The sequence below is a fragment of the Leiobunum rupestre genome, chromosome 2 (assembly GCF_980474605.1).
Source record: "Leiobunum rupestre chromosome 2, qqLeiRupe1.1.hap1, whole genome shotgun sequence".
NCBI lineage: Eukaryota > Metazoa > Arthropoda > Arachnida > Opiliones > Sclerosomatidae > Leiobunum > Leiobunum rupestre.
In genome coordinates this window covers 15,751,437-15,779,249 of record NC_143385.1, presented here as the reverse complement: position 1 = coordinate 15,779,249, position 27,813 = coordinate 15,751,437, and the positions used below count along the sequence as shown (strand labels likewise).

The 27,813-nt window shown below is 34.3% G+C and overlaps 1 protein-coding gene across 1 annotated transcript in view; it reads right to left on the bottom strand.

Moving 5' to 3' along the window:
- Positions 1-17,335, bottom strand: part of LOC149956202 (glucose dehydrogenase [FAD, quinone]-like) — a 31,869-nt gene extending 14,534 nt beyond the window's left edge. Inside the window, exons 1-3 of the mRNA XM_090166800.1 lie at positions 17,280-17,335; positions 15,852-15,962; positions 5,932-6,134 (exon numbers count right to left, since the gene is read on the bottom strand). Of these exons, the coding sequence (XP_090022926.1) occupies positions 5,932-6,134; positions 15,852-15,962; positions 17,280-17,310 (345 nt within the window). The 5' untranslated portion in view covers positions 17,311-17,335. The remainder of the gene's footprint in view (positions 1-5,931; positions 6,135-15,851; positions 15,963-17,279) is intronic.
- Between the last annotated feature and the right edge of the window lie 10,478 nt (positions 17,336-27,813).

Here is a 27,813-nt window from a genome sequence, read left to right as displayed (position 1 = left end):
AGATACCGAGCCGATTGGAAGACGTACATTATAGGGAACCAATGAGATACCGAGCCGATTGGAAGACGTACATTATAGGGAACCAATGAGATACCGAGCCGATTGGAAGACGTACATTATAGGGAACCAATGAGATACCGAGCCGATTGGAAGACGTACATTATAGGGAACTTATGAGATACCGAGCCGATTGGAAGACGTACATTATAGGGAACTTATGAGATACCGAGCCGATTGGAAGACGTACATTATAGGGAACCATTGAGATACCGAGCCGATTGGAAGACGTACATTATAGGGAACTAATGAGATACCGAGCCGATTGGAAGACGTACATTATAGGGAACTAATGAGATACCGAGCCGATTGGAAGACGTACATTATAGGGAACCAATGAGATACCGAGCCGATTGGAAGACGTACATTATAGGGAACCAATGAGATACCGAGTGGATTGGAAGACGTACATTATAGGGAACTAATGAGATACCGAGCCGATTGGAAGACGTACATTATAGGGAACCAATGAGATACCGAGCCGATTGGAAGACGTACATTATAGGGAACCAATGAGATACCGAGCCGATTGGAAGACGTACATTATAGGGAACCAATGAGATACCGAGCCGATTGGAAGACGTACATTATAGGGAACTAATGAGATACCGAGCCGATTGGAAGACGTACATTATAGGGAACTTATGAGATACCGAGCCGATTGGAAGACGTACATTATAGGGAACTTATGAGATACCGAGCCGATTGGAAGACGTACATTATAGGGAACTTATGAGATACCGAGCCGATTGGAAGACGTACATTATAGGGAACCATTGAGATACCGAGCCGATTGGAAGACGTACATTATAGGGAACCAATGAGATACCGAGCCGATTGGAAGACGTACATTATAGGGAACCAATGAGATACTGAGCCGATTGGAAAACGTACATTATAGGGAACCAATGAGATACCGATCCGATTGGAAGACGTACATTATAGGGAACTAATGAGATACCGAGCCGATTGGAAGACGTACATTATAGGGAACCAATGAGATACCGAGCCGATTGGAAGACGTACATTATAGGGAACCAATGAGATACCGAGCCGATTGGAAGACGTACATTATAGGGAACCAATGAGATACCGAGCCGATTGGAAGACGTACATTATAGGGAACCAATGAGATACCGAGCCGATTGGAAAACGTACATTATAGGGAACCAATGAGATACCGAGCCGATTGGAAGACGTACATTATAGGGAACTAATGAGATACCGAGCCGATTGGAAGACGTACATTATAGGGAACCAATGAGATACCAAGCCGATTGGAAGACGTACATTATAGGGAACCAATGAGATACCGAGCCGATTGGAAGACGTACATTATAGGGAACCAATGAGATACCGAGCCGATTGGAAGACGTACATTATAGGGAACTAATGAGATACCGAGCCGATTGGAAGACGTACATTATAGGGAACTTATGAGATACCAAGCCGATTGGAAGACGTACATTATAGGGAACTTATGAGATACCGAGCCGATTGGAAGACGTACATTATAGGGAACCATTGAGATACCGAGCCGATTGGAAGACGTACATTATAGGGAACTAATGAGATACCGAGCCGATTGGAAGACGTACATTATAGGGAACCAATGAGATACCGAGCCGATTCGAAAACGTACATTATAGGGAACCAATGAGATACCGATCCGATTGGAAGACGTACATTATAGGGAACTAATGAGATACCGAGCCGATTGGAAGACGTACATTATAGGGAACCAATGAGATACCGAGCCGATTGGAAGACGTACATTATAGGGAACCAATGAGATACCGAGCGGATTGGAAGACGTACATTATAGGGAACTAATGAGATACCGAGCCGATTGGAAGACGTACATTATAGGGAACCAATGAGATACCGAGCCGATTGGAAGACGAACATTATAGGGAACCAATGAGATACCGAGCCGATTGGAAGACGTACATTATAGGGAACCCATGAGATACCGAGCCGATTGGAAGACGTACATTATAGGGAACTTATGAGATACCGAGCCGATTGGAAGACGTACATTATAGGGAACCATTGAGATACCGAGCCGATTGGAAGACGTACATTATAGGGAACTAATGAGATACCGAGCCGATTGGAAGACGTACATTATAGGGAACCAATGAGATACCGAGCGGATTGGAAGACGTACATTATAGGGAACCAATGAGATACCGAGCGGATTGGAAGACGTACATTATAGGGAACTAATGAGATACCGAGCCGATTGGAAGACGTACATTATATGGAACCAATGAGATACCGAGCCGATTGGAAGACGTACATTATATGGAACCAATGAGATACCGAGCCGATTGGAAGACGTACATTATAGGGAACTAATGAGATACCGAGCCGATTGGAAGACGTACATTATAGGGAACTTATGAGATACCGAGCCGATTGGAAGACGTACATTATAGGGAACTTATGAGATACCGAGCCGATTGGAAGACGTACATTATAGGGAACCATTGAGATACCGAGCCGATTGGAAGACGTACATTATAGGGAACTAATGAGATACCGAGCCGATTGGAAGACGTACATTATAGGGAACCAATGAGATACCGAGCCGATTGGAAGACGTACATTATAGGGAACTAATGAGATACCGAGCCGATTGGAAGACGTACATTATAGGGAACCAATGAGATACCGAGCCGATTGGAAGACGTACATTATAGGGAACCAATGAGATATCGAGCCGATTGGAAGACGTACATTATAGGGAACCAATGAGATACCGAGCCGATTGGAAGACGTACATTATAGGGAACCAATGCGATACCGAGCCGATTGGAAGACGTACATTATAGGGAACCAATGCGATACCGAGCCGATTGGAAGACGTACATTATAGGGAACCAATGAGATACCGATCCGATTGGAAGACGTACATTATAGGGAACCAATGAGATACCAATCCGATTGGAAGACGTACATTATAGGGAACCAATGAGATACCGAGCCGATTGGAAGACGTACATTATAGGGAACCAATGAGATATCGAGCCGATTGGAAGACGTACATTATAGGGAACCAATGAGATACCGAGCCGATTGGAAGACGTACATTATAGGGAACCAATGAGATACCGATCCGATTGGAAGACGTACATTATAGGGAACCAATGAGATATCGAGCCGATTGGAAGACGTACATTATAGGGAACCAATGAGATACCGAGCCGATTGGAAGACGTACATTATAGGGAACCAATGAGATACCGAGCCGATTGGAAGACGTACATTATAGTTAACCAATGAGAAACGATCCGATTGGAAGACGTACATTATAGGGAACCAATGAGATACCGAGCCGATTCGATTTTTATAGGGGGAAAGAGCTCACTGTTAGACCATTCTCAAATGTAGGCTTTGTCCCTAACAGCCTTTCCCATTAATTCAGAGAGTTCTCTCGTGGTTTTGGGCCATCGCTGCTGGGGAAGGTAGGGATGACTCATCCTCGCTCGCGACGTCCACCTTCGTCTTTCTCCGAAAGTGCCGACCTCTGACCCGAAGGGTTAAGAGCGGGATAAAGTAACCGGTGACGCTTACAATTGCACCACAGTGAGTAAAGATTTCTTGGCGGGCTTTCTTCTCCAGACAATAAGGTTAGAGACTGGTTGCGTCATCCGAGGGGCCCGCTATATAAGTGACGTCGGGACACTTGTCTTAAGAGTCGAATCTCTTACTATTCTCTCTTCTAGAGATAGTTATTAGTTGCCATGCTTTGTAATCTTTGGTAAATATATATGTTATTATAAATAAAAGAATATTTTACAGTTCGAATCTCGTACATGGTTTAAATATAAGCCGACAATTTCCAGTCTTCACAAATGACAATATCACATTAAATCAAAAGCAAATAAATATACTATATTATTTTGAGCACGAAGCGATTTTTGAACTAAGCAGGAGCTTGCGCAAACCATTAGCAGATCCCTCTAACGTAGAAGACATTTTTTTAAACTTCTGACATTACGAAATGTTTTTTGATTTTTTTTAAGCATCGAACCGAGTGCGTAACAAAATTTTCGTATCCTAGTCATAAAGGGTATAGTCATATACAGGGTGTTAGCGATATGTATGCCTGTTGTTGAGGACTTACAACAACGCATAACTGAAGGTTGTGAGACTTCGTAACACGCCTGTAATTTTTAAACGAGAATGTGAATCATTTCTACGACGGGCTCACGCTAGCTCAGAGCCAGAGGTGGTCATTTTGAACCATTCTTGTAAACGTGAGAACTTAGAAATGCCTTTGTATTTTAATCTTAATAATAACAACATTTGTGACCAATATCTGACAGAAATCTTATTTTAACTTTATTCGGAACAGAATCAATACTTGGAGCTCAATTATGAACTTTTCTCATTAGTTATTGATTTTCTCACTTCACCGATAAAAACAAATCATGATTTTATACAAACAATTTGGTTCAAGGAAGAATAATGTTCGTCCGTTTTAAGGCTGTGTACGGTGTTTTTTTTGGAGCCGCGTTATCCCTTAAGGACCCATAAGACATGATTTACTCGTTAGGGTCAATAGCAGGTTGACCACACTTCTTATATTCCGATGGTCTTCGTATAACTTCCTATATTTTGACAATTTTTCTATATTGTCCTATTTTTTTATATATTTTTGGCACTTTGATTTCAATATAATTTTTAAGTTCGATAGAATGCGTCTGTGATGTTTTACTACTAAATAAAATATTTATCTTCAACCACAGTTCTTTTGCATTTGTTTTATATTTATTAAAATTATTCCTATAAATTCACCTTAACATTTCTATAATTTCCTATATTTACTTAAAAATAACTCTTATAATTTCCTATATTTACTTAAAAATAACTCTTATAATTTCCTATATTTACTTAAAAATAACTCTTATAATTTCCTATATTTACTTAAAAATAACTCTTATAATTTCCTAGATTTACTTAAAAATAACTCTTATAATTTCCTATATTTACTTAAAAATAACTCTTATAATTTCCTATATTTACTTAAAAATAACTCTTATAATTTCCTATATTTACTTAAAAATAACTCTTATAATTTCCTAGATTTACTTAAAAATAACTCTTATAATTTCCTATATTTACTTAAAAATAACTCTTATAATTTCCTATATTTACTTAAAAATAACTCTTATAATTTCCTATATTTACTTAAAAATAACTCTTATAATTTCCTATATTTACTTAAAAATAACTCTTATAATTTCCTATATATACTTAAAAATAACTCTTATAATTTCCTATATTTACTTAAAAATAACTCTTATAATTTCCTAGATTTACTTAAAAATAACTCTTATAATTTCCTATATTTACTTAAAAATAACTCTTATAATTTCCTATATTTACTTAAAAATAACTCTTATAATTTCCTATATTTACTTAAAAATAACTCTTATAATTTCCTATATTTACTTAAAAATAACTCTTATAATTTCCTATATATACTTAAAAATAACTCTTATAATTTCCTATATTTACTTAAAAATAACTCTTATAATTTCTTATATATACTTAAAAATAACTCTTATAATTTCCTATATTTACTTAAAAATAACTCTTATAATTTCCTATATTTACTTAAAAATAACTCTTATAGTTTCCTAAAAAAAACTAAATATTTCCTATTTTTCCTATACAAAATTGCAGTGTTTCCTGTGGTCACCCTGCCATAGAACACGCCCCTGACTTACTTATACGTAGCATCCTGTATATAAAGGTTCAGAAAATCAATTTTTTAAGGTTCCTCCTCGTGATACTAGATCAAATTTTTAAGACTAATACGGATTTCCCTTTAATATACAGAAATAAAGAGAAATAGCAAACCCTTTCTTTGAGTCCTCTTTGTGAATATTTTTGCGGTTCTGTGAAATAGTTCCAATTGCAATAGGTCTGCTGGAGCGAGGGAGCCAGAAACGGGATGGAAGACAACCAGGACTCTTGCTCGCCCGCCTCCAGCACCAACACTTTGAAGGCCTTCTCTTCACTGAGCCGCCTTCCCAGGACAGAACCCGAAGATCCTGCTCCAACTGCAAAGAACTCAGTATCAGCTCGAGTCTCAATAGGCTCTTCATAAAACATCTTCAAGGAAATCGCCGAGAAGTAATACATCCGAGAGACAGGACCTGCAAGTCACTGTTTATTTGGTGTTTGTTGAAATAATGAAAACTTTTCCCCTGTACGGTATGCAACAAGTGTTTCCTTTTAACAAGGTAGCTTTTTTTGACATATCAAGGCTTAGCAAAAACACGACGTTCTGTTTACGGATGAAAGGTTTCCATTATTTCAATTAGCAGTAACTTTCTCTCGGATATATTACTTCTTGGCCATTTACTTCAAGATGTTTTATTGTTCGAATTTCAATCGTCCGAACGGTGGAACAAATGTTCGAATTTCATTCGTCCGAACCGCCGAAATAACAAATGTTTCAATTGTTTGAATTGCTCAACTTGTTGTCCGAATTCTGTCGCTTAATTAGTATTTCTTGTGGCTGTTTTTTTTGGTCCGGATTTTTTTAGTGCAAGAATTAAAAAAAATCCTTTAGCCGATATAGTAAGTGGGAATTGCGTTGGATGTTGTGGATATTTTACGTTATTTTAGGTTAGGTTAGGTTAGGTTAGGTTCACGTTAATGTTACTATTTTCTTATATTAACAATATTTAAAAAAACCCAACCAATTCCTAATGTTCGAAAAAGCGGACAAACGATTATTCCGGATTATTCGAACAAATGAAATTCGCCATTAAAGTTAACATAAATTGAACGACTAAATCACCAACAAAAGTTGTGATAAATTTTTCGGGCAAATGAAGGATTTTAAGGGTCCCCCAATTGACCAAATTGCATTTAAACTTGATTAAATTTAATTTTTAAAATCAATTTATTTTTTAACGTTTTTGAAAGGTTTCACAGGGGGGACCCTAAAAATCCTTAAGATTCCCATGTTATTTTCAGTGGAAAAATCCCAAATCATGTTGTCAAAAACGTTTTCGGTTGCCATGGCAAAATGAAAGCCCGTCGCCACTTTTCCCTTGCAGGTTTTTTAAGGTACATGGAGGTGTACACTATACCCGAATTTGAACAAAATCGGCGATTATCACCTCGGGTCGTCTCCTTGTTAGTAAATTAAGCTTGCCAAATCAAAGTTTTGAATTATAACAAGATTGTATTTACGGAAGAAAGGCCCAACATCACGAGTGTCTCAATCCCGATCCTGTACGCTTGGATTAATAATGTACTGGATATAGCACTCTACCTTACGCCAGGCATTCTCGGGTGTCTCTCAAAGTCGACAAAAAATAGGTGGGTACCGCGCGGGTGGGATAAAATTTTGGTGATACAAGCTGCTCTGCGCAGGCGCGAAGTTTCGAAAATACGTTTTAAAATCAGTTACCGAAAATCTAACTGTTCAGTAAAGTTTAAAGGGTATTTTTAAAGTTTCTAAATACTTGAACCATATTTTATTGTTATTTAAAATGGGAAGGATAAAGCATTGCACATATCCAAAGTGCAATAGTGATTCAAGGTACCAGAATAAACCCCATATGTTGGGAGTAACATTTGTTCCCTTTCCTAAAACAAAGAGGAAGCCTGAAATATGTAGGAAATGGTATAGTTGGTTAAGAGAGGTTAAAGATGATTTCAAAATTGAAAACATAACGAAGAATATATTTATGCTCCAAGCATTTTGTGGTAGAAAATGGTCCATCTGCGGAACATCCTGATCCCGTACACAGTCAAGTAAGTATTAAAGAAATATAAATATCTCTAAATTTCTAAATAGTAACTATATAATGTCGATTATCCTAGAACATGCTATCATTGCTTCTTAAGGAACCAATTGATTCCTCTGTAAATTCTTGTCAATTAACATCGGAGAGAATAACAAATTTCAATGATAACCCTACTCAACCAACAGCTCATTTTGAAATTAACACTGAAGACTCATCAGTTGATCATAGCATTCATCAAGCCAATACCAATTTTGAGAACTTAGTACACGTGCTTCCAGAATTTGAATCACTGGAGGAGAATAGCAGCATTGTAAACAATGCATCTACGGGAAACAACATTCATCAAGCTTCGGTTGAAGTTGAAAATATTTTGGATTCAGCCAAAGAAACTCAAGAAATGGATTTGGATAAACTGGAGGAGAATAGCAACATTACAATCGAGTCATCTGCAGATATTAACTCTGATATTTCTCTTGAAAACAGATTTAGGAGTTTCTTCATTAGCACCGAATGGTTTAAAATACAGAATGATTACAACTGGTTTTTAAACATAAATAATATCGGACTACAATTACTCAGAGTGGATAGAGCAAAGAACAGGGTACAAATATCCACAACATTAGAGAATGACTTCAGATTTATGGTATCTGTTTTAGGTCAGAAATTAGATAGTCATAATTTGATAGTTCTGCCGCAGAGTGTGTCTAGTGATAATGATTTGTGTAATGTAGTGTGCGAGTTGAATCAACTACACGTATGCAGTGGAGTTGGGGAAAAGGAACTTGTCAATTTGTTACAAGATAGATGCCGTGGAAAGTTTTTACACGATTCTGGAGCAATACACGATGAAATGTGTACCCTGCTATCGAATAAAAAAACATGTCTATTTTGTTTGAAATTGCGAAGTTATGCTTTGAAAACCAAATCATTGAATGAGAAGAGATCTCAGAAGAAATATAAGTCGATGTCTAAACAAGAGCTCATTGAAATAATCAAAGCCTCAAAGTCTAGGGAAATTCTTGCAAGAAGAAAGGTCAAACGTCTCCAAAAAAAATTAAGAATGATATTGACGTCGAGGGGAAACGCTTAGATGATGATGATGATTCTTGCATTGAATCCATTTTAGAGAAATCATTGCCGAAAAATGATAATTCCTTTCGTGCACTCTTTCTACAAACTCAATTAAAACAAATAAAGAAAGCTGATAAGCGTGGACGTAGGTGGCATCCAATAGTAATAAAATGGTGTCTCTACCAGTACCACAAATCACCAAGTGCGTACAGAAGTTTAGCGGATTCAAAAATATTGCAGTTGCCATCCTACAGTACTTTGTTTCGCCATTCACCGAAAGACAAGAAAACTCTTGGCTTCTCAGACGAGGTTTTAAATCAAATGAAGAACGATATCAAACCTGAAACTCTTCCACCTTATAAGCAATATTTCAGCATTCTCCTAGATGAAATGAAGGCAAAAGAGGAATTAATTTATAAGAAGACGACTGGGGAAATAATAGGTTACAATCACCTAAATCAAGCCAGAAATGACATTAATGCAAAGGAAAAATCTGTTGCAACACACGTGTTAATGTTGATGCTGCGAGGTACAACTAGCCACGTAAAATATCCCTTTGCCATTTTGCCACGAACAGCCTAACATCAGACGATTTAAACTCAATAATATGGGAAGCAGTCGAAAAGTTAGAATCTTTGGGCTTTAAGATTTTGTCAGTTATCGGAGATGGAGCTGCAACCAACCGCAAATTTTTTAGCATTAATAGTAATGTCAATGCTGAAATTCCTCACTGCTGTATAAATCCGTACAGTTTGGATGAAGAGAGATCCATTTTTTTCTTGTTTGACCCTCCTCATCTCTTAAAAACCACCAGAAATTGTCTGTATGCAAGTCACGAGGGTTCCAAAGTTAGGCTCATGTTTAAAAATGGCGAAAATATTACATGGTACCCAGTGAAGGAACTCTACAAAAGAGAAATGCTCAATGCGGGTAACTTACGGAAGGCACATAAACTGACTATAGACCACGTACAACTTAATTCCTATAGTGAGATGAAAGTTAGGTACGCTTCTCAAGTGTTGAGTACCTCAGTTGCTAATGCAATTGAATCGGTATTTGAAGATAAGGAAAATTATAGTGAAACTGTTAAGTTTATCCGATTATTCGATAAGTGGTTTGACATTTTGAACACCACCAATTTCCATGAAACATATAGAAAGATGAAAGCAAACAAGAAGCCGTTTACAAGCGTTAGTGATAGTCGTCTAAAGGTATTAAGCACTAAAACTCTTAATTATTATTCCATTAACCTTTTTAATTTTCTAGTGGCTTGAAGATGAATTCTTAGCTTATCTAGATGAATGGGAGTTGGATGTTGAGCAACGACCAGGAGATTTCGAGCCAAACGAGAGAAAAAAGATGTTACTATCTCATGAAACCCTTTCTGGATTACGACAAACCAGTAAATAGTTTTAAAGCTTAAAAAAAACGACAACCATAAAATGGTCAAAAGTGTGAACTATATAAACGTGAACAAGTAAAAAGACCATAGGCGAAAATGCTACTTAAGATTGGTACTTTAGTACAGCGTATTTTCCTTATAACAGCTCAGTTTTATGGTCCTTTTACTTGTTCGCGTTTATATAGTTAACAGTTTTTACCCTGTGTGAAAATAAATTTGTTAAACACCCGTATTTCATTTACAGCTAATGCCATGATAGGGATCATTAAATTCCTATTATTTAAAGGGGCGAAATTCGTACTCACAGGAAATTTTAATCAAGATCCTCTGGAACTTGAGTTCTCTAGGCAACGAGGAGCCAATGGTTCCTATGAAAATCCCACAGTATACACCATAGGGAACAATCGGGAAACTCTTTTTATGCTTAAAAATTATAAAATTCCTTGCCACAACGTATTGGGAAACACTTCAATTGAGTCTGTGGAAGAATTTTTAAAATAAATTTAGTCTCATATAAGGTTATCAGTTATCACACACTATTTATTCAACCCTAACGACATTTGTTGTAGTTGCTTTCTTTGTCTGTCTTTTGCATTTGCTTTTGAATTTGCTGCTTTTAAACTTGCTTTAGATTTAAAATCAGCTTTGAGTTTTTTTAAATGTCCATTGGCTATGGTATTGATGAAATTTTGAATTCAGTGATTCAACAACTTGTTTTTTTCTTCTTCATTGACATTATTCTCAAAAAAACCACTCCATTTAGCTAGTATATATTCGCTTGTCAAAATTTCAGTTTTAGCTTTTTCTACTCTATTGTCAATCGAAATTTGACCATAATACTGCGCAACTTTAGTATATATTGCTGCAAAAAAATCGTAAGCGTCCGTTGTTGGATAAAATAGCCCTCCTCTGTCTTGGGCTTCTATCCAGGCATGTAGGTCTTTGGAGGCATTATCCTTAGTAGTACATAATCTTTTTGATAGTGTAACACCAAAATCAGATTTCCTACTAATTGACCTTAAAACAGATCCAATAACATACATTAAAGTATCTTTTGCCTCTTCTAGTGGAATTCTGAGGTCGACTGGTTGATTCTTTTTTGATGCGGAACCAACTTCTACAGTTCTTCTTACAAAGGTGCTCATCGCAAACACCCTTTCTTGAATTTGCAATTCTTGGAAACCCTATATTAGTTGAAAATTTGTTAGACTTAAACAATTTAGCAGTTTATTTTTTTAGCATACAAATTATAAGCGCCCAATAAGGTAACGTTGGTAAAAGTAATTTTGGCCAGCGGGAATGCCCCCTAGTATTGGATCCATTATTTTTAGGTAAAATACTCAAGAGAAGTTGGGGACTAAGGTTTTGTTAAAGAATTTGTGGATGCGTGGTTTTGTTTAGCTCCCTACTACGGATGGTTCGATTTTGGGGAAGAAGCTGGTTTATGAAGGGAGCTATGCCTGCACCAATAAGTTCAAGAAATACGTTCCATGAATCCGAGATGGAGGCCTTAGAGTGGGAGCAAGCGTTAGGGGTAGACAAATAAGAGTCCCAAAATCAGCAAATTCTACTTACTATTGTATGTTTTAATGAATTGAGCAATCGTTCAATCTTTTTCCAATTTCTTATTAATTTGTTCATTTCCGTTGCAACTTTGTCCTCTATTGTTTCAGTTAGAATAACTCTTATTGCATTTTTGTGTTCAGACAGGTCTTGGATATTGATACAAGAAATCCACTCTATTGCTTTTTTTGCACTTGTAGAAAACTCCAACTTGGAATTTTTTATTGTACTTTGTACTTCAGTTACGATACCTCCAAATGCAGCTCCGTATTCATCGGCTAAATGTTTCGGCAATGTTGATAAGAGATTTATGGCATCCATTATAATTAAATCATTTAATATACTTACGTTCAATCATTCGTTTCCTAAGTAATATCTTTGTCCTTTTTGGAGGTGGCTTCAATTTTTGACTAGGCTTTGGAATACTGCTTATAGATATTTTCAATAAATCTTTAAAAATCAAAAATTCTAATCCGAAGATTTATTCTTGCTTTACTTTGTCAAGGTGCCCAAAGGTTTCCGGCTTTTCTCTTTTGCTTTGAAAAACGAGGTGTTATCATTGATTTCTTGAAAAAACCCATCTAATTCCTCATTAGTTAATAGTTCATCATCACTTGATAAACTATCATCTACGATAAAGGAAAACATTTTAATTTTCCAAATTACGACTTAAATATTATATCATATAAGGTTACCCGAAGAAGTGGTTTCACTGCCAATGTCTTGTTGGTTTTGTCTTCTGTCAATTCTTTCATTCTCACTGTTCTCTGTTTAATACGAGATTAATCAATGAAGAATTTTGGAGTATCAATTAATAAAGATTTCATACCAGATGATTCTGTGACATTGCAGTCATTTTCTGAATCGTCAGTGTAGTCCGTTTCTGGTTAATGTATTAAAAGTTAAAGGATTAGTTCATTTTTATTGACAAAATTCAATGGTTCTTCACCTGAAGATTCACTACTTGAAATAATATTCCTTTTTTGGTTTGGAATTCCCAACACTGCATATGTGTCCCAACAACTCATCACTTACCGATTGCAATTTAAATTCCTAAAAAAACTAGTACATTAAAAAACTGAAAAACATGTATAAATGAAATAATACAACTTACCCATAAATAATAATTCCTCTTAAACAAATAAATAAAATTAACCTATTTAAGCCAAGGATACACTATGTTAACCACGTGTATAAACATCGATACGCGAGTAAAAAGCGCGCGGACGAGCGAGCCTCCAGGGGCCGTGGCTTGTATCACCAAACAAGGAATTGCATTTTTAAACCGCTAGATGGTGCTCGAGTTCGCTACGAACTTTGAGAAACGCAAAAAAATAGTAGTGCTATATCCAGTACATTATTAATCCAAGCTGTACGCATCTCTGATTCGCTGTTTTTCTCGTCTACTTTTGTGGCGTCGTCTGCTTTTTGTGGTTATATAAACGACTTTTTAAAAACACGTTTTTATCTTGAATGTATGACGTGTTAATATCTTAAACACCATTAAAATTTTCTTATGAATATTCAACTTGATTTTCTGTTTATTATATTATCATAGGCGATTTTCTTATTAGTATCAAAGGCTCAACCAAATCTGATGGTTACTAACTTTACCAAATGTGATAATTTTTGACTTTACTAAGTTCATGTCAATAAAATTTACAACTCAAAAAAATATTTGCTAAATTTGGGATTGAAATTGATGAAGACACTAATAGGCTAGTGTAGATGTAATATTTAAAACTATGATAATTTTGTTAAAATATCAGTAAATTTTAATTTTTTAGTCTTTAACTGTCACAGTTTACTAATCTATTTTACAAAATGTACAACCCTGAATTTTAAACTTTTCTAAATTGGTTTGAAATTGACTAAGTTGCTAATAGTGGAAAATGCAATATATTAAAAATTATTTTATATTTTCATAATATCTGTAAATATTCTACAGTGGCGTAGCCAGAGGGGGCACATGCCCCCCGGAAACGTATGGTCGTACGTACAAATATTTTTAATTTTTTTACTTTTTTTTCAATGGTGTGCCCCCCCCCCCCCCCCGAAACAAAATCCTCGCTACGCTACTGATATTATATGAATTTAGTCTTCCCTACACAGTTTACTGACTTTATTTCCTAGAAATCTTCACCCCTGAAATAGAAATTTAGCTACAATTTAAATTTGAATTTGAAGAAGTCCGCTAATAGCGGAAAATGCTATATTTTTAAGACATGATTCTGTACATACTAGTTTTATTAGTCCGTCCTAAACTGTTAGAAATTATTGAGGTTATATCAACGAAAACAAAATTTTACTCTGATTAAAATAAATCAAGAAAACGCGACGGAGACAAAAATACACAAAAAGCAGACGATGCCACGAAAGCCACGAGAAAAACAGCGAATCAGAGATGCGTACAAGATCGGGATTGAGACACTCGTCCCAACATCTCATTGGTTACCTAAACTGACGACTTTTTACCTGATTGAAAAAAAAATGATAATAATAATCAGCTAGGCTAATACCCCAGGCACCACCTTAGCCCCAATACATTTAGTGACTTTTAAAGCCATTAATTCAGGTGGCTGGATAACAATGCGTAGGACTACGGCAGGAGGGTGGTGGCAAGCCCTTCAATCCACGCAAGCCAACTGCACCAGCTCCCTACACTCACTATTTCCGTTAATCTTTACAAGTTTTTAAGTAAAGGGGAAACCGAATAGTTCGAGAGAAAACCGCTTTAATCAGTGGGGAGAGAACTTGCAAACTTAACGCGGAAGGAGTAGTTGCGAGTTTTCACCCAGTGCCACAAGTTGGGATCGAATCCGGCTTCTCTTGCTGCGAGGCACGCCGGTGACGATTTTCTTCCGCCCCTTGTGCTCGTGGAAATTTCAACAGTGATGCCCTCGGGCCGTCTAAACATAGGCATTTTCCCCAAGTATAAATAAATATATTCTTATGGTATCATAAGTAACATAATAACTATAAGTATGATACTGCTTATCCTCCAGAAGCCAATGTTTTAGTGATAGTCTGATTCGCCAAGGGTTATAAATCATTACATTGCTAAGGACTGAGAACCTTCCACGAAATGTTACTAGTATTTGGAAGTGTCAGCTAATTTTTAAAACAAATTAGCGAATAAGTAGATAAGTCCATTAAGAAAAGAGATAAAAAAGCTAAACCCTAAACAAATTTGAAGAAATTTAAAAACTTACAAATAGCATTAATGTTTAGGCTTAGTTTCTCTTTTCGGTTTAATAGTCACAAGCCAGATTTCCCGCACCGTACTGACGAGTCCCAAATAGGACGAAACCGGTCTACCGTTGGAATTTCTGGCTAATTTATTTAATTTAATTTAGTTTTGCACTCGACGATCTATTTGGTCCGAGTTTCGCGTCTTTTAGTTTGCTTGAAGACCTATCGGTACGAGCTATTCGTAAGTTTTTAAATTTCTTCAAATTTGTTTAGGGTTTAGCTTTTTTATCTCTTTTCTTAATGGACTTATCTACTTATTCGCTAATTTTTTCATCCTTTGCAATGCAGTCCATAGGTGGTTACTTTTAACGTTACATTCAGTTAATTTTTCCCAAGAATTCGCATGATCACTTAGGCAAAATAATGATAAATCATTGAATCCGTAGGTAGTAAAGTTCGAATATTAGACATAAACGCGTGTCACCCGTATTGATCACCATCACATTAACCTGGCAGTAATTTTAACAACAAAAACGATTGTGTTGTACTTATGTTATATTGGAGCCAAAATTTTAAATTTTTCAAAGGTTAATTACTTCGAGTGCGCTGCTATCGATTATCAGAATTAAATGTACTTTATGTTAATGTACAAAATATAAAGAGAAAATGAAAACATGGTTACTATTTCAAATATAAATTTAATAGTTCTGATATATAGGGTAAATAAAGTTTAAAATATATGAAATACAAGGTAAATCACATTTTAGGAGATAACGTAGACATACCAATAACAAAATCGTATTCTTCATCGGGTATTTCGGTCAAAGAGTTGATCGCAAACCAGTTGTAACAGAAAATGAGCAGACCCAAAATTACCGAAAATACAACAATATAAACTGTAACGACAGGCAAAACGATTATTAAATACATTAATTATAATAAGTGTTATTAATATATTACATAATGTTACTAAAAAAGTTTTAAAGTCGGAAAATTTTCCGTATTTTTCCGAAAAAAGGGGGGAAAGGTTTTAATTCCATGATTAGCCTAGTACTGTTCGTAAATTTAAATTTAGAGGAATTTTTGCATCATTTCGTCGAATCCAAAAGTAAAACTAAACCTCTAGACTAGTCTAGAATAAAAACCTTTAAAAAGTAATATATATTTTAATTTTTTATTTTTCCGATTTGTGGAATTTTTTCCGCATTTAATTTTTCCGGAAAATTAACAACTCTATTTCTAAATAATATAAGAAAATACTATTAAACAGATTCAGCCATCCCTCGAAAACGTGAATGGGGGAGCTTGTAGCTTCCACACAATAAAGCTACGTCTACTCTCCTACAAGTTTCCCGTACAAGTTTTTGAGCGGCGACTTAATCTTAATAAAAAAAAATGTTTTTAGTAAATATTATTAAATATTTTTAGTAAATATTATTAAATATTTTTAGTAAATATTATTAAATATTTTTAGTAAATATTATTAAATAATGTTAGTAAATATTATTAAATAATGTTAGTAAATATTATTAAATAATGTTAGTAAATATTATTATATTGTTTTAGTAAATATTATTAAATTATTTTAGTAAATATTATTAAATACTGTTTGTTAATATTATTAAATAATGTTTGTAAACATTATTAAATAATGTTTGTAAATATTATTAAATAATGTTTGTAAATATTATTAAATAATGTTTGTAAATATTAATATGTTATTTTAGTAAATATTATTAAATAATGTTTGTAAATATTAATATGTTATTTTAGTAAATATTATTAAATAATGTTTGTAAATATTATAAAGTTATATTAGTAAATATTATTAAATAATGTTTGTAAATATTATAAAGTTATATTAGTAAATATTATTATATAATGTTAGTAAATATTATTAAAAAAACGTTAGTAAATATTATTAAAAAATGTTAGTAAATATGATTAAATAACGTTAGTAAATATTATTAAATAACGTTAGTAAATATCATTAAATAAAATTACTAAATATTATTAAATAAAATTACTAAATACTATGAAATAAAATTACTAAATGTTATTAAATAAAATTACTAAATATTATTAAATAAAATTACTAAATATTATTAAATAAAATTACTAAATACTATAAAATAAAATTACTAAATATTATTAAATAATGTTAGTAAATATTATTAAACAATAATAAATTGATATATTTTAGATTGACCTACTTTGAGATCGTGCGCTAAAAATGATATCCATCTCGGTTTTCGGGAAATATCGAATACTTGAGATAAATCCGTTTTCTCTGCCTCTCTCGGATGGAGGCGCAGGATTCAAGATAGTAGGAAATATTCGTTGCCACTAGTAACGATTGATATAGACGTCGCGCCGAAAAATATGTATACACACAGAAAAAATCAGGGAATTAGTTGCCATGGATACGCGAGCACGTGTTTCAGACGCCGGGCGTTCTTTGTCAGCTTCTCTCCAAGGTAATACCTTCGTGACCCACTCTGCCTCTTTCCTCCGAGAAGCTCTACTGCATCCAACGTAGCCTTACCTGTATGGTGGAAACAAAAGGACCGTTATTGCGTTAAAGCAGAAGTATATAAGATCTCTTTGGGATAAGTATCCATACTGCAAATGATTTTTCGAAAAATACGTTTCGGTAGAAAACAGTGTTGACGCCAGGATATTTTTAGGTGTAGGCTCAAGTTTGTTTTAATAGGGGTGAAATTTATTTATCCCCAACTGGAACCAGTGGCGGCGCTAGGGGGTAGGCCAAGTAGGCCACTGCCTACCTTCAAAACAAATTGATTTAGAAAGGGTCTCAAAATTGTACCAAGAGATATAATAATTTTTAAATAACAATGAAACAATTGTCGATAATGTATTTAGAAATTTTTGAGGTATCTCCTAGTAAATAAAACCAGTTCTGTTATATTTGGACTCGTTTAAGAACTTTTAGTTCGTCATGTACATCAATACTTTATTTTATTGAAGCATTTCGTTGAGAAAAGGGGAGTCCCGGGTCGGGGGCCCATTTATTTGGTTTGCCTACCCTCGCGAAAATTCCTGGCGCCGCCACTGACTGGAACCCAAAGGGGCTATGATGAAGGGCAGGGGTTGCTGTCGAGATTTCGGTTTCGCCAGATCTGTAAAAGGTTGGTGGGGCAGACCCCTCTGCACTTCCCCTATGACTACGCCCTTCAGTAGACTAGTACGTTTCTTCACTAATTATGAATTAATGACTTTGGTTTTGTAACCAAAGAAAAATTCATGAAAGGAGCAAATAAATTATCTCGACGGGGTCGTTTCGGGTCTCCATCAAGCCTATTTAAGGGCCCACCCCTAGGGCCAGCAGTGGAAGAAATTATGTGTTGTTGCTAAGTCGGTCAGATACTAACTTTATTTCGTCGGAAAAATATGGTTTGTATGCAAGAAAATATTCCTACAGAGTGTGATTTGTACATATTTGGACTAATTGAAATAGGTACCCTTTGTCTTCCGATCACTCTTCTAACTAAAGAATGCGTAACTCACTCTGCGCATGTGCAAAGGTATCACAACGAGCTGAGCTGTTGGAAAAACAAGACTAGTGTTTATGGTTTTTAAAACATGGTCGCTACTTGTGATACGTTCGCACTTGCATAGTCGCTGTTACGCCTAGTTTTACCTCTAGAGGGGAGAAGATTTTAGGCGCTTGCTAGGCACAGAAATTACCCTTTATTAACTAGTCCAAGGTACATATTACATCGATAAGTGGAATACACATCCACGTTTAAAAAAATAATAGCTTCCAAAGAAAAGTGTCTAGATGCGAACTTCTCTCATAAGAGATATGCCATAGACTTCTGGTTAAAGATATTATTGACAGCGTAATGCGGCTTTTGTTAAATCCCGGTTTCACTGATTATCCCTATACTGGACGTATAAAGCAAAAGCCCATAACAAGGATTGTTCGTGTAATGGATTAGAAGTCCCGTATAAGCAAACTGAGATCATGTTTCATACTATACCACAAATGAACTACTGCTTTTACGAGAAGAAAGATACAATAGAACGGGAAAAAATATTTGCTTGATAATCCTGGATAATTAATGGGAACGACGAGAAATGCACAGTGCCTTAAAAACATTCTCAAGCTAATTTGGAAACGTACTCAAATTAGATACTTTATGGAGCGGACATTACAGCCCACTATTGTGATTGTAGTAATGTTTGAAAGCTGTGATTTTAATATTAATAACAATAATAATAATCAGCTAAGACTAATACCCTAGGCACCAACCTAGGCGCAAGTCACATCGCGGCTTTTATTGCTTATTGCCTTTTAATTCATTTGGCCTGGTTAGAAATTCTTCATAATCCTACTGTCATCCTGCATTAATTTGGTACTTAAAAGTTGATTTGAAATTAGCATGATTTCTAATAGATATAAATAAATAAAATAATCATATAGGCTAATACCCAAGGCACCACCTTAGTCCCAAGTCATCTAGCGACTTCTAATGCCATTAATAGACGCTTCAATAAAATATCTTCTTGAAAATTAAAATTAAAATTAACGGAATCTAATAGTTATAGACATTTTCTAATATAACCTTTATATCAACTTGTTTATTACTTTCTTTAATTGAGAATTTAGTTTAGATAGCGTTTTTATGTTATCAAACTGAAGGTATAATTTATTATACGAAATGTAACGTTAAAAGGAACCACCTATGGACTGCATTGCAAAGTATGAAAAAATTAGCGAATAAGTCCATTAAGAAAAGGGATAAAAAAGCTAAACCCTAAACAAATTTGAAGAAATTTAAAAACTTACAAATAGCATTAATGTTTAGGCTTAGTTTCTCTTTTCGGTTTAATATTCGCAAGCCAGATTTCCCGCACGGTACTGACGAGTCCCAAATAGGACGAAACCGATCTACCGTTGGAATTTCTGGCTAATTTATTTAATTTAATTTAGTTTTTCACTCGAAGATCTATTTGGTCCGAGTTTCGCGTCTTTTGGTTTGCTCGAAGACCTATTGGTACGAGCTATTTGTAAGTTTTTAAATTTCTTCAAATTTGTTTAGGGTTTAGATTTTTTATTCCTTTTCTTAATGGACTTATTTACTTATTCGCTAATTTTATCATCCTTTATAATTTATTAAACAGTTTTGGACCTATATAATTAATTTGTTTCTTTTTTTGGGATATTTAAATTATTATTAGTTACAGAACGTTTATTATACCCAAAACTAGATGGGTGTAAAATAGTGTTAAGATTCGGTTTACAATAATCGAGGATTATATGTGTTACAAATAATTCGCTGACCGTGAGTACATTGAAATCAGTATATACATTTTTCGTCGGTTGATTATTTAATTTTGGGTTCTTCAGATGCTATCAATTAAGGTTTTTGAACAAAATCCCCAACATGTTAAACCGTATGTTAAGAGTGATTGCACTAACGCATAATAGATTTTACGTAAGTTTATAACATTGAGAAAATTATGCAACAAACTAAATTTATATATTAAATATATTAAATATATTAAATTCTTTAAAAATAGAGTAGGATCCAATACGGTTCCTTGTGGTAAGCCGCATATTACATTTTCTTCATTACTAACATTACTATTTAGCTTGACAGTTTGTTTTCTATCTTTTAGGTAATCTTTATACCAATCAAGTACAATACCTCTGACCCCTATTTTATTAAGATTCTTAAACATTAGATCATGACTTATGGTGTCAAAGGCTTTGGCTAGGTCTAGAAATACAGCTTACACTTTTTTATTATCGTCTAGACTCTCAATTATTGTATTATTCAGGAGTGACAAGGCGTCATTGGTTGATTGTTTATAGTTTTACTAGTTTCCGATAGGTGGTGTTTTCCAGGCGCTTTCCCCCGCGTCTGTTAGTCCCGCCTAGCGTGGGAGCGCCCCGTAAAATCAGTTGTCTACCCTATTTATTATGTCTATGGTTAGAATGCGTAGGAGGGTGGAGGCCAAGCCTTTCATGCCACGCGAGTCAACAGCTCCCTACACTTACTATTACCGTTAACCTCTACAAGATTTTCTGGGCATATCTAAGGTATCATAGGTATCTAGTATATTCCGAAATCAATTGATATTTGAAGTTTAATATTTACTCTGTACCTCAGATTTCATTATTTAATTGTTAAACCGTGATTTATTTTAAAACAATTCTTACTAAATTTAACACATAAGTGTAAAATTAAAACCTTTAGTTTATGACTAACTCCTATGACGCAGTGTTGCCGGTCGTGTTTTGTTTAAAATGGTGCGCTGCCAATGATTACTGATGGTGAATTTGAAAAATTCCTCCCATGTTTCTACAATCATCCTGCAGGATTTCCGGGGGGTGCTTTCCCCCTTTTCGGTATGAAAGAGCGAATGTTTTTCCACACTTTGAACATGATGATATGAGTACGAAACCCGACCAATTTATCGCTTACCGTTTCTAAATCAAAGCATTGTATGAAGTGAAATAACGATAACTCAATTTTATGTTATTCCATTAACAAAAATAGACTTTATAGCTAATGATTTAGAAGTACCCATTTAAATGGTTATTTTATTACTGTGCCTATTATACTGGCGACTTATACCCAAGCATATGATAGCAGTGTTTCCGGTCATGCTTTCTAGTCTATACCGAGTGGCAGGTCACTACCTTGATTAACGACGCACCCCTCAAAAGATTAAATCCGATTTAATCGTGATTATTTTTATTAAATTCAATTTAATCACGATTAAGTTGATTAAATCACGTTTAATCATGAGTAGTATGATTAAATCGTACATTAGTTTTGATTTTAATGATAAATTCTCGATTCGACCGATTATATTGATTAAATCGTACATTAGTTTTGATTTTAATGCTAAATTCTCGATTTGACCGATTATATTGATTAAATCATGACTAAAATGATTAAATCTAATTAAAATGGTTAAATCTAATTAAAATGATTAAATCTAATTAAAATGGTTAAATCTAATTAAAATGATTAAATCTAATTAAAATGATTAAATCTAATTAAAATGATTAAATCTAATTAAAATGATTAAATCTAATTAAAATGATTAAATCTAATTAAAATGATTAAATCTAATTAAAATGATTAAATCTAATTAAAATGATTAAATCTAATTAAAATGATTAAATCTAATTAAAATGATTAAATCTAATTAAAATGATTAAATCTAATTAAAATGATTAAATCTAATTAAAATGATTAAATCTAATTAAAATGATTAAATCTAATTAAAATTATTAAATCTAATTAAAATTATTAAATCTAATTAAAATTATTAAATCTAACTAAAATGATTAGATCATGATTAGAATTATTAAATCTCGTTTAAATGATTAAATCTTGATCCAAAAAAATAAGATCATGATTAGAATGATTAAATCTCGTTTAAATTGTGATTAAATTTTTTAATCTTGATTACCTTGATTTAATCACGATTACCGTGATTTAATCATTTTACTATGATTAAGACGCACCCAAAATGGAAGTGACCTATACGGAAGTTCCAATTAGCCTTATCAGTTAACATAGAGCCCGTGGTGGTCAACGTGTGAACCTTATAAGCTTTTGAATTTTCCTCTGCAGATGCTTTATGCTAGTGTTGTTAATTTTCCTGAAAAATAAAGAATTGAAACATAAATTTTAATTTTTTTTTACTTTTTATCGATATAAATTGTCTAATAATAGGAAACATACTACAGAACATTAAAAGTGTTACATTATTAATCATTTTAAAGCTATAGAATAGAGGTTTAGTTTTACTTTTAGATTCGAAAAAATGAGGTGAAAATGCCGCTTTATTTAAAGGAAACAATATCTTAGACTAATTAAAACTTTTTTATTTTGTTTTATGGGAAATACGGAAAAAAGGCCTCCAGAAAATTTAATAATAATAATAATAATAATAATCAGCTACGCTAATACCCAAGGCACCACCTTAGGCCTAAGTCATCAAGCGACTTTTAAAGCCATTAATTCATGTGGCCGGGTTACAACACTACTTTATGCATTAAAAATAGTAAAACGTCTGCTAAGTGGTTCTATGTAAACTGATAGGGCTAATTCAAACGTCATTACTGACGAAGATTTTTTTATAGATGAAATTGAAAACAGTCATGTTCTCAGTAAACGAAAAGTACAACCAAAAGTCTAAAACCCATTTTGCTTTTCGAAGTTTCACTTTGAATGTATTTATTTACACTTACAAAGGAGACGACCCGAGGTGTAACACACTGATTTTGTTCAAACTCGGGGGTTTGGTAGACCTTCATGTAACTTGAAACACCCTAAAGGGAAATGTCTCCATAGGCAACCGTTTTGCCATGGCTACCAAAAATGTTTTTGACAACACAAAATGTAAATTTTCCCATAGAAAATAACATGGGAATCTGACCAATATTAAGGGTACCCCCTGTAAAAAAAATTAATTTTTGAAAATGCTAAAAATAGAAAATATAAATAAGAAAATAATGAAAAAGTTCGAAGTTGATTAAAATCTTTACAGGGGTACCCTTACATTTGGTCAGATTCCCATGTTATATTCAATAGGAAAATTTACATTTTGTGTTGTCAAAAACATTTTTGGTTGCCATGGCAAAACGGTTGACTATGGAGACATTTCCCTTTAGGGTTTTTCAAGTTACATGAAGGTCTACCAAACCCCCGAGTTTGAACCAAATCGCTGTGTTACACCTCGGGTCGTCTCCTTGTCAGTCAGAATGACTATGTAGCGCCGTAGTGTCAAGTATTGGAAAGATTTCTATCCAAATACTAAACACGTGCCACTAAACACGTCGTCACTGTCGTCAAAGCTTACACCTTTTTTTCCAATTTGACTAGGCATTTTTAAATTTTCAATCTATTTCAACCTTCACACAAACTATATATGCCAAAACATTAAAACGAACTTCCTATTTAACTTAATTAAATCATTACCCTCTCATTTTTATTCCACTACAATTATTACTGAATAATCTAAAGCCTTTTAAAATTCCAAAAGCCTCACTTCTATTAAAAACAGTGGAGCAGACGACGGAATGCGGGTCATCTGACATTTTTACGCATTTGTATTTTGGATAGAAATATATCACGGTTCTCTCGGTAGGAGCGCTGACGGGCTATGCAAATTGTGGAACCGAGGATTTTGCTTAGGTTTCGAGCCAATAATTATTCGCCCAAGGTTTCAGGAACCAATGCGTTACCGGGCTGATTTATTTTTTATTAGTTGGAAGGAGTTCGCTGTTAGAGCGTGGGGGGATTGGGAACAACGCTAAAATCGATTCAACATAGTCATTCCACCTAAGCATAAATAAATTCTTTGGACTCTACAAGTTATAATTCAACATTTTACATCCTCAGGCGGAGTATTATGGGTGGTAAATTTAGAACCGTGATGCGTTGCGGGGTTCCAATCTGGTATTTAACAGGTTGTAAAAAATGTGGTAAATAATGGTAAATAGACTTATGGTATAATATGAGAAAATTTAAAAAAATGGTTGATAATGGTAAATAATATATATATTCATGAATTATTTACAGTATTAAGTACCTATAATGATCTAAGACGGTTACTTACGTATAAGGTAAATAAAGAAAAATTAAAAACCACTTTGTTTACGTAATACAAATTTTAATTAAAAACAAATTAAAATCGACGACTATAGTTTCGCTCTCTATACAGAGGCATCATCAGGTCTGGTCAGGAGAATACAAATTCCAAATGAAGTAAACTATGTTTCGTGATAAAAAACATACAAAAGAGGGGGGAAATAAATATACATAGAAATGATCACGTGTCAAGTGTAGAGTTATATAGATTTTTAAACCAGAAATCAGCTAATAGAAAACCCGGGCCGTTGTCTCTATTTTGAATTTTATTAATGGGTTTGAAAATGGGGGTAATACCATTGTTGCTGAACACGTCACCGAGATCGTTCAGAAGTATTTTTAATAAAGGGGAGAACAATATATGGTTTATTTTTAATTGACTTATTTTCTTGATTTCACATATCATTATTCAATATAAATCAATATTTACTATTATTTACCAATATTCAAAAAAGGTCTATTTTTGGAACACTGATGCGGTGTATGCTCCTGCGGTTTTTCATTTCAATGGCCTAGTAAGAGATATCTGATATATTTATAATATAAGGTATTGTATTCTATAAGTAAATTATTTTGTAGGTTCGTAATTATGCTTTAATTTGAGGGGGCTGCTACGCCATCTGAAGTCGGAAAGTTGGCATTAGCTGATCTATGCCCAATACTATTTTTACCTCTCCGAGGGGACTTTGTACCCTAGGAGGGGTTATACAACCACCGTGTCTGTCTGTCTGTGGGTGGGTCTGTCTGTCAGGCCTACGAACGCGTTCGCATTTTCGGGGCAAAGGGTAATCACTGCGTACCCAGTTTCTTAGAATCAGGGAAAAGGTTTTTCCAAAAGCGCCCTCTTTTTGTCATTGGGTGTAGTATAATTTTTTAATTGGCTGGGATTCGAACCCGAGCCCTCTCGCACGACAGGTGAGCGTTCTACCGAGGAGACTATGCCCGCTATTTTGGCTTTTACATTCAACGTGTCTGTCTGTCTGTCTAGGCTGCAAATGCGTACGCCTTTGCCATTTTCGGGGCATAGTGTAATCACTACGTTCGCAGTTTTTTGGAATTAGAGATAAGGTTTTTGTCATTGGTTGTAGCATAAATTTCTTTCAACTTGCGTTAGTTTCGGGCGGGATTCGAACCCGAGCCCTCCTGCACGACAGGTGTGCATTCTACCACAGATCCACGGATACATGTTACGCTTCACTGAAAATTATATACTCTTCCGAGGAGAGGTATACATATTTTGGCTTGCCAACTTGTTTGTTATTTTACCACTAAGTGAGAAACAAGTAAAATTTAAAAACTATATTTGACCTTAAACCTTCGTTCTCGTGAAGTACAGTTAATACATTACGCATTGCCAATAGAAAAAAAATCTTATTAAAAATCCAGAAAATTGTGTACATTCGCTTTTTTTTTACCATGGCTAAAACAATACTAATTAAAGAACTTAAAACAAAGTTCTACTACTTCATGGTATAATTTTATTTACAAGTTTAAAAATATTCGGGACGTTTCGGACCGAAGTCCTTCTTCAGCTGCGTCTAATCGTGGACTAATTAATGTATACACAGGGACGGTCCGCACAACGCCACTCTCTCATAAAATCGGCGACTAAGTCTTGTTAATGCTGTTCCCTCTTTTCCTCCCCCCTTAAGCAAAGTTAGCCGAGTCAAAACGTCATCAAACGGAAAAACGATGCTGCCCTCTATCTGCAAGTCTTGGAGTCTATCGATGTTGGCGTCTGCTTATGATTTGAAAAACAAACGGTATTTTTCGTTCATTTGAATAAGGTGTATGATTTAAGAGCTTTAATTTATTTAAGTAGTTTTACAAATTAATTATGAGGAAAAAGCTGTGTGTTTAACCTTCGTGTAAACTGATTCGAAGTATTGTCATAAAGAACACACGAAAGATTTCTTTATACCTTTCCTGTTCATCTTTTTCTAAGCCTTGTCCAAAAAAATCTTTGATTTACCATTATCGGAATCACTTAAATCCACTTTTTTAATTTTCTTTGGGTCTGGAGAAATTGAGAATAACGTCTCGAATGTATGGGCCGAAAAATTAATATCAATCAATTTAATTGTTAATATAAATGAATTCATTTACCAAACGCACGTGGAGCTTACAACATCGCCGGCAAGGCGACTGCTTTTTTTTGTACCCTTAAACCTTTCCTCCCGTTTCCATCCCCCTTGACTCAGTTTGTCGTTAGTTCGCACAATCGCCGCTCGAGGGCACATTTAGCAATCGCTAGCCGCTAAATTTCCTATGCGGACCGTCCCTGTGTATACATTAATTAGTCCATGGTCTAATCATGTTCTGATTGTACATTTCTACGTTAACCCAAAAAAAAAAATCTAATCAATACTAAAACATATTTAACAAGTTGGCAAGCCAAAATATACCTCTCCTCGGAAGCAATGTCCCTAGTGGTATTAATTTCTCGAGATAACCCTCTAAGTTATATCTCCCCAATTCAGAGTTATTTACTAATAACGTAATCCTGATTCAATCCCGCCCGGTATAAAATTTTAATTTGAATTAAAATAATTGAAACGAAACAACCGAGACTAATTTGTTCAGAATATTATAAATTAAGTAGTTACAACAGTGAGTTAGACGCACTAGAACAACGCACAATTGAATTTAACCCTATTTACAGAAAAATTTTATCAGTTAAATGTAATACGAAGCAAACTTTAATAAAAGAAATATCTACAGAGGGTATTTGTATTTTTATCGCTTACGATATAACAACACAGAAAACCTTCTTTAAACCACTTCACACGAAAAAATTATAATTAAAGCCAACAATATCGCCCAAAAGCTCAACACAATCAAAATTAAAATACAACTAGCGGTATTAATTTCTCGAGATGACCCTCAAGTTATATCTCCCCAATTCAGAGTTATTTACTAATAACGTAATCCCGGTTCAATCCCGCTCGGTATAAAATTTTAATTTGAATTAAAATAATTGAGACGAAACAACCGAGATTAATTTATTCAGAATATTATAAATTAAGTAGTTACAACAGTGAGTTAGACGTACTAAAACAATGCACAATTGACTTTAACCCTATTTACGGTACAAGTTTAGCAGTTA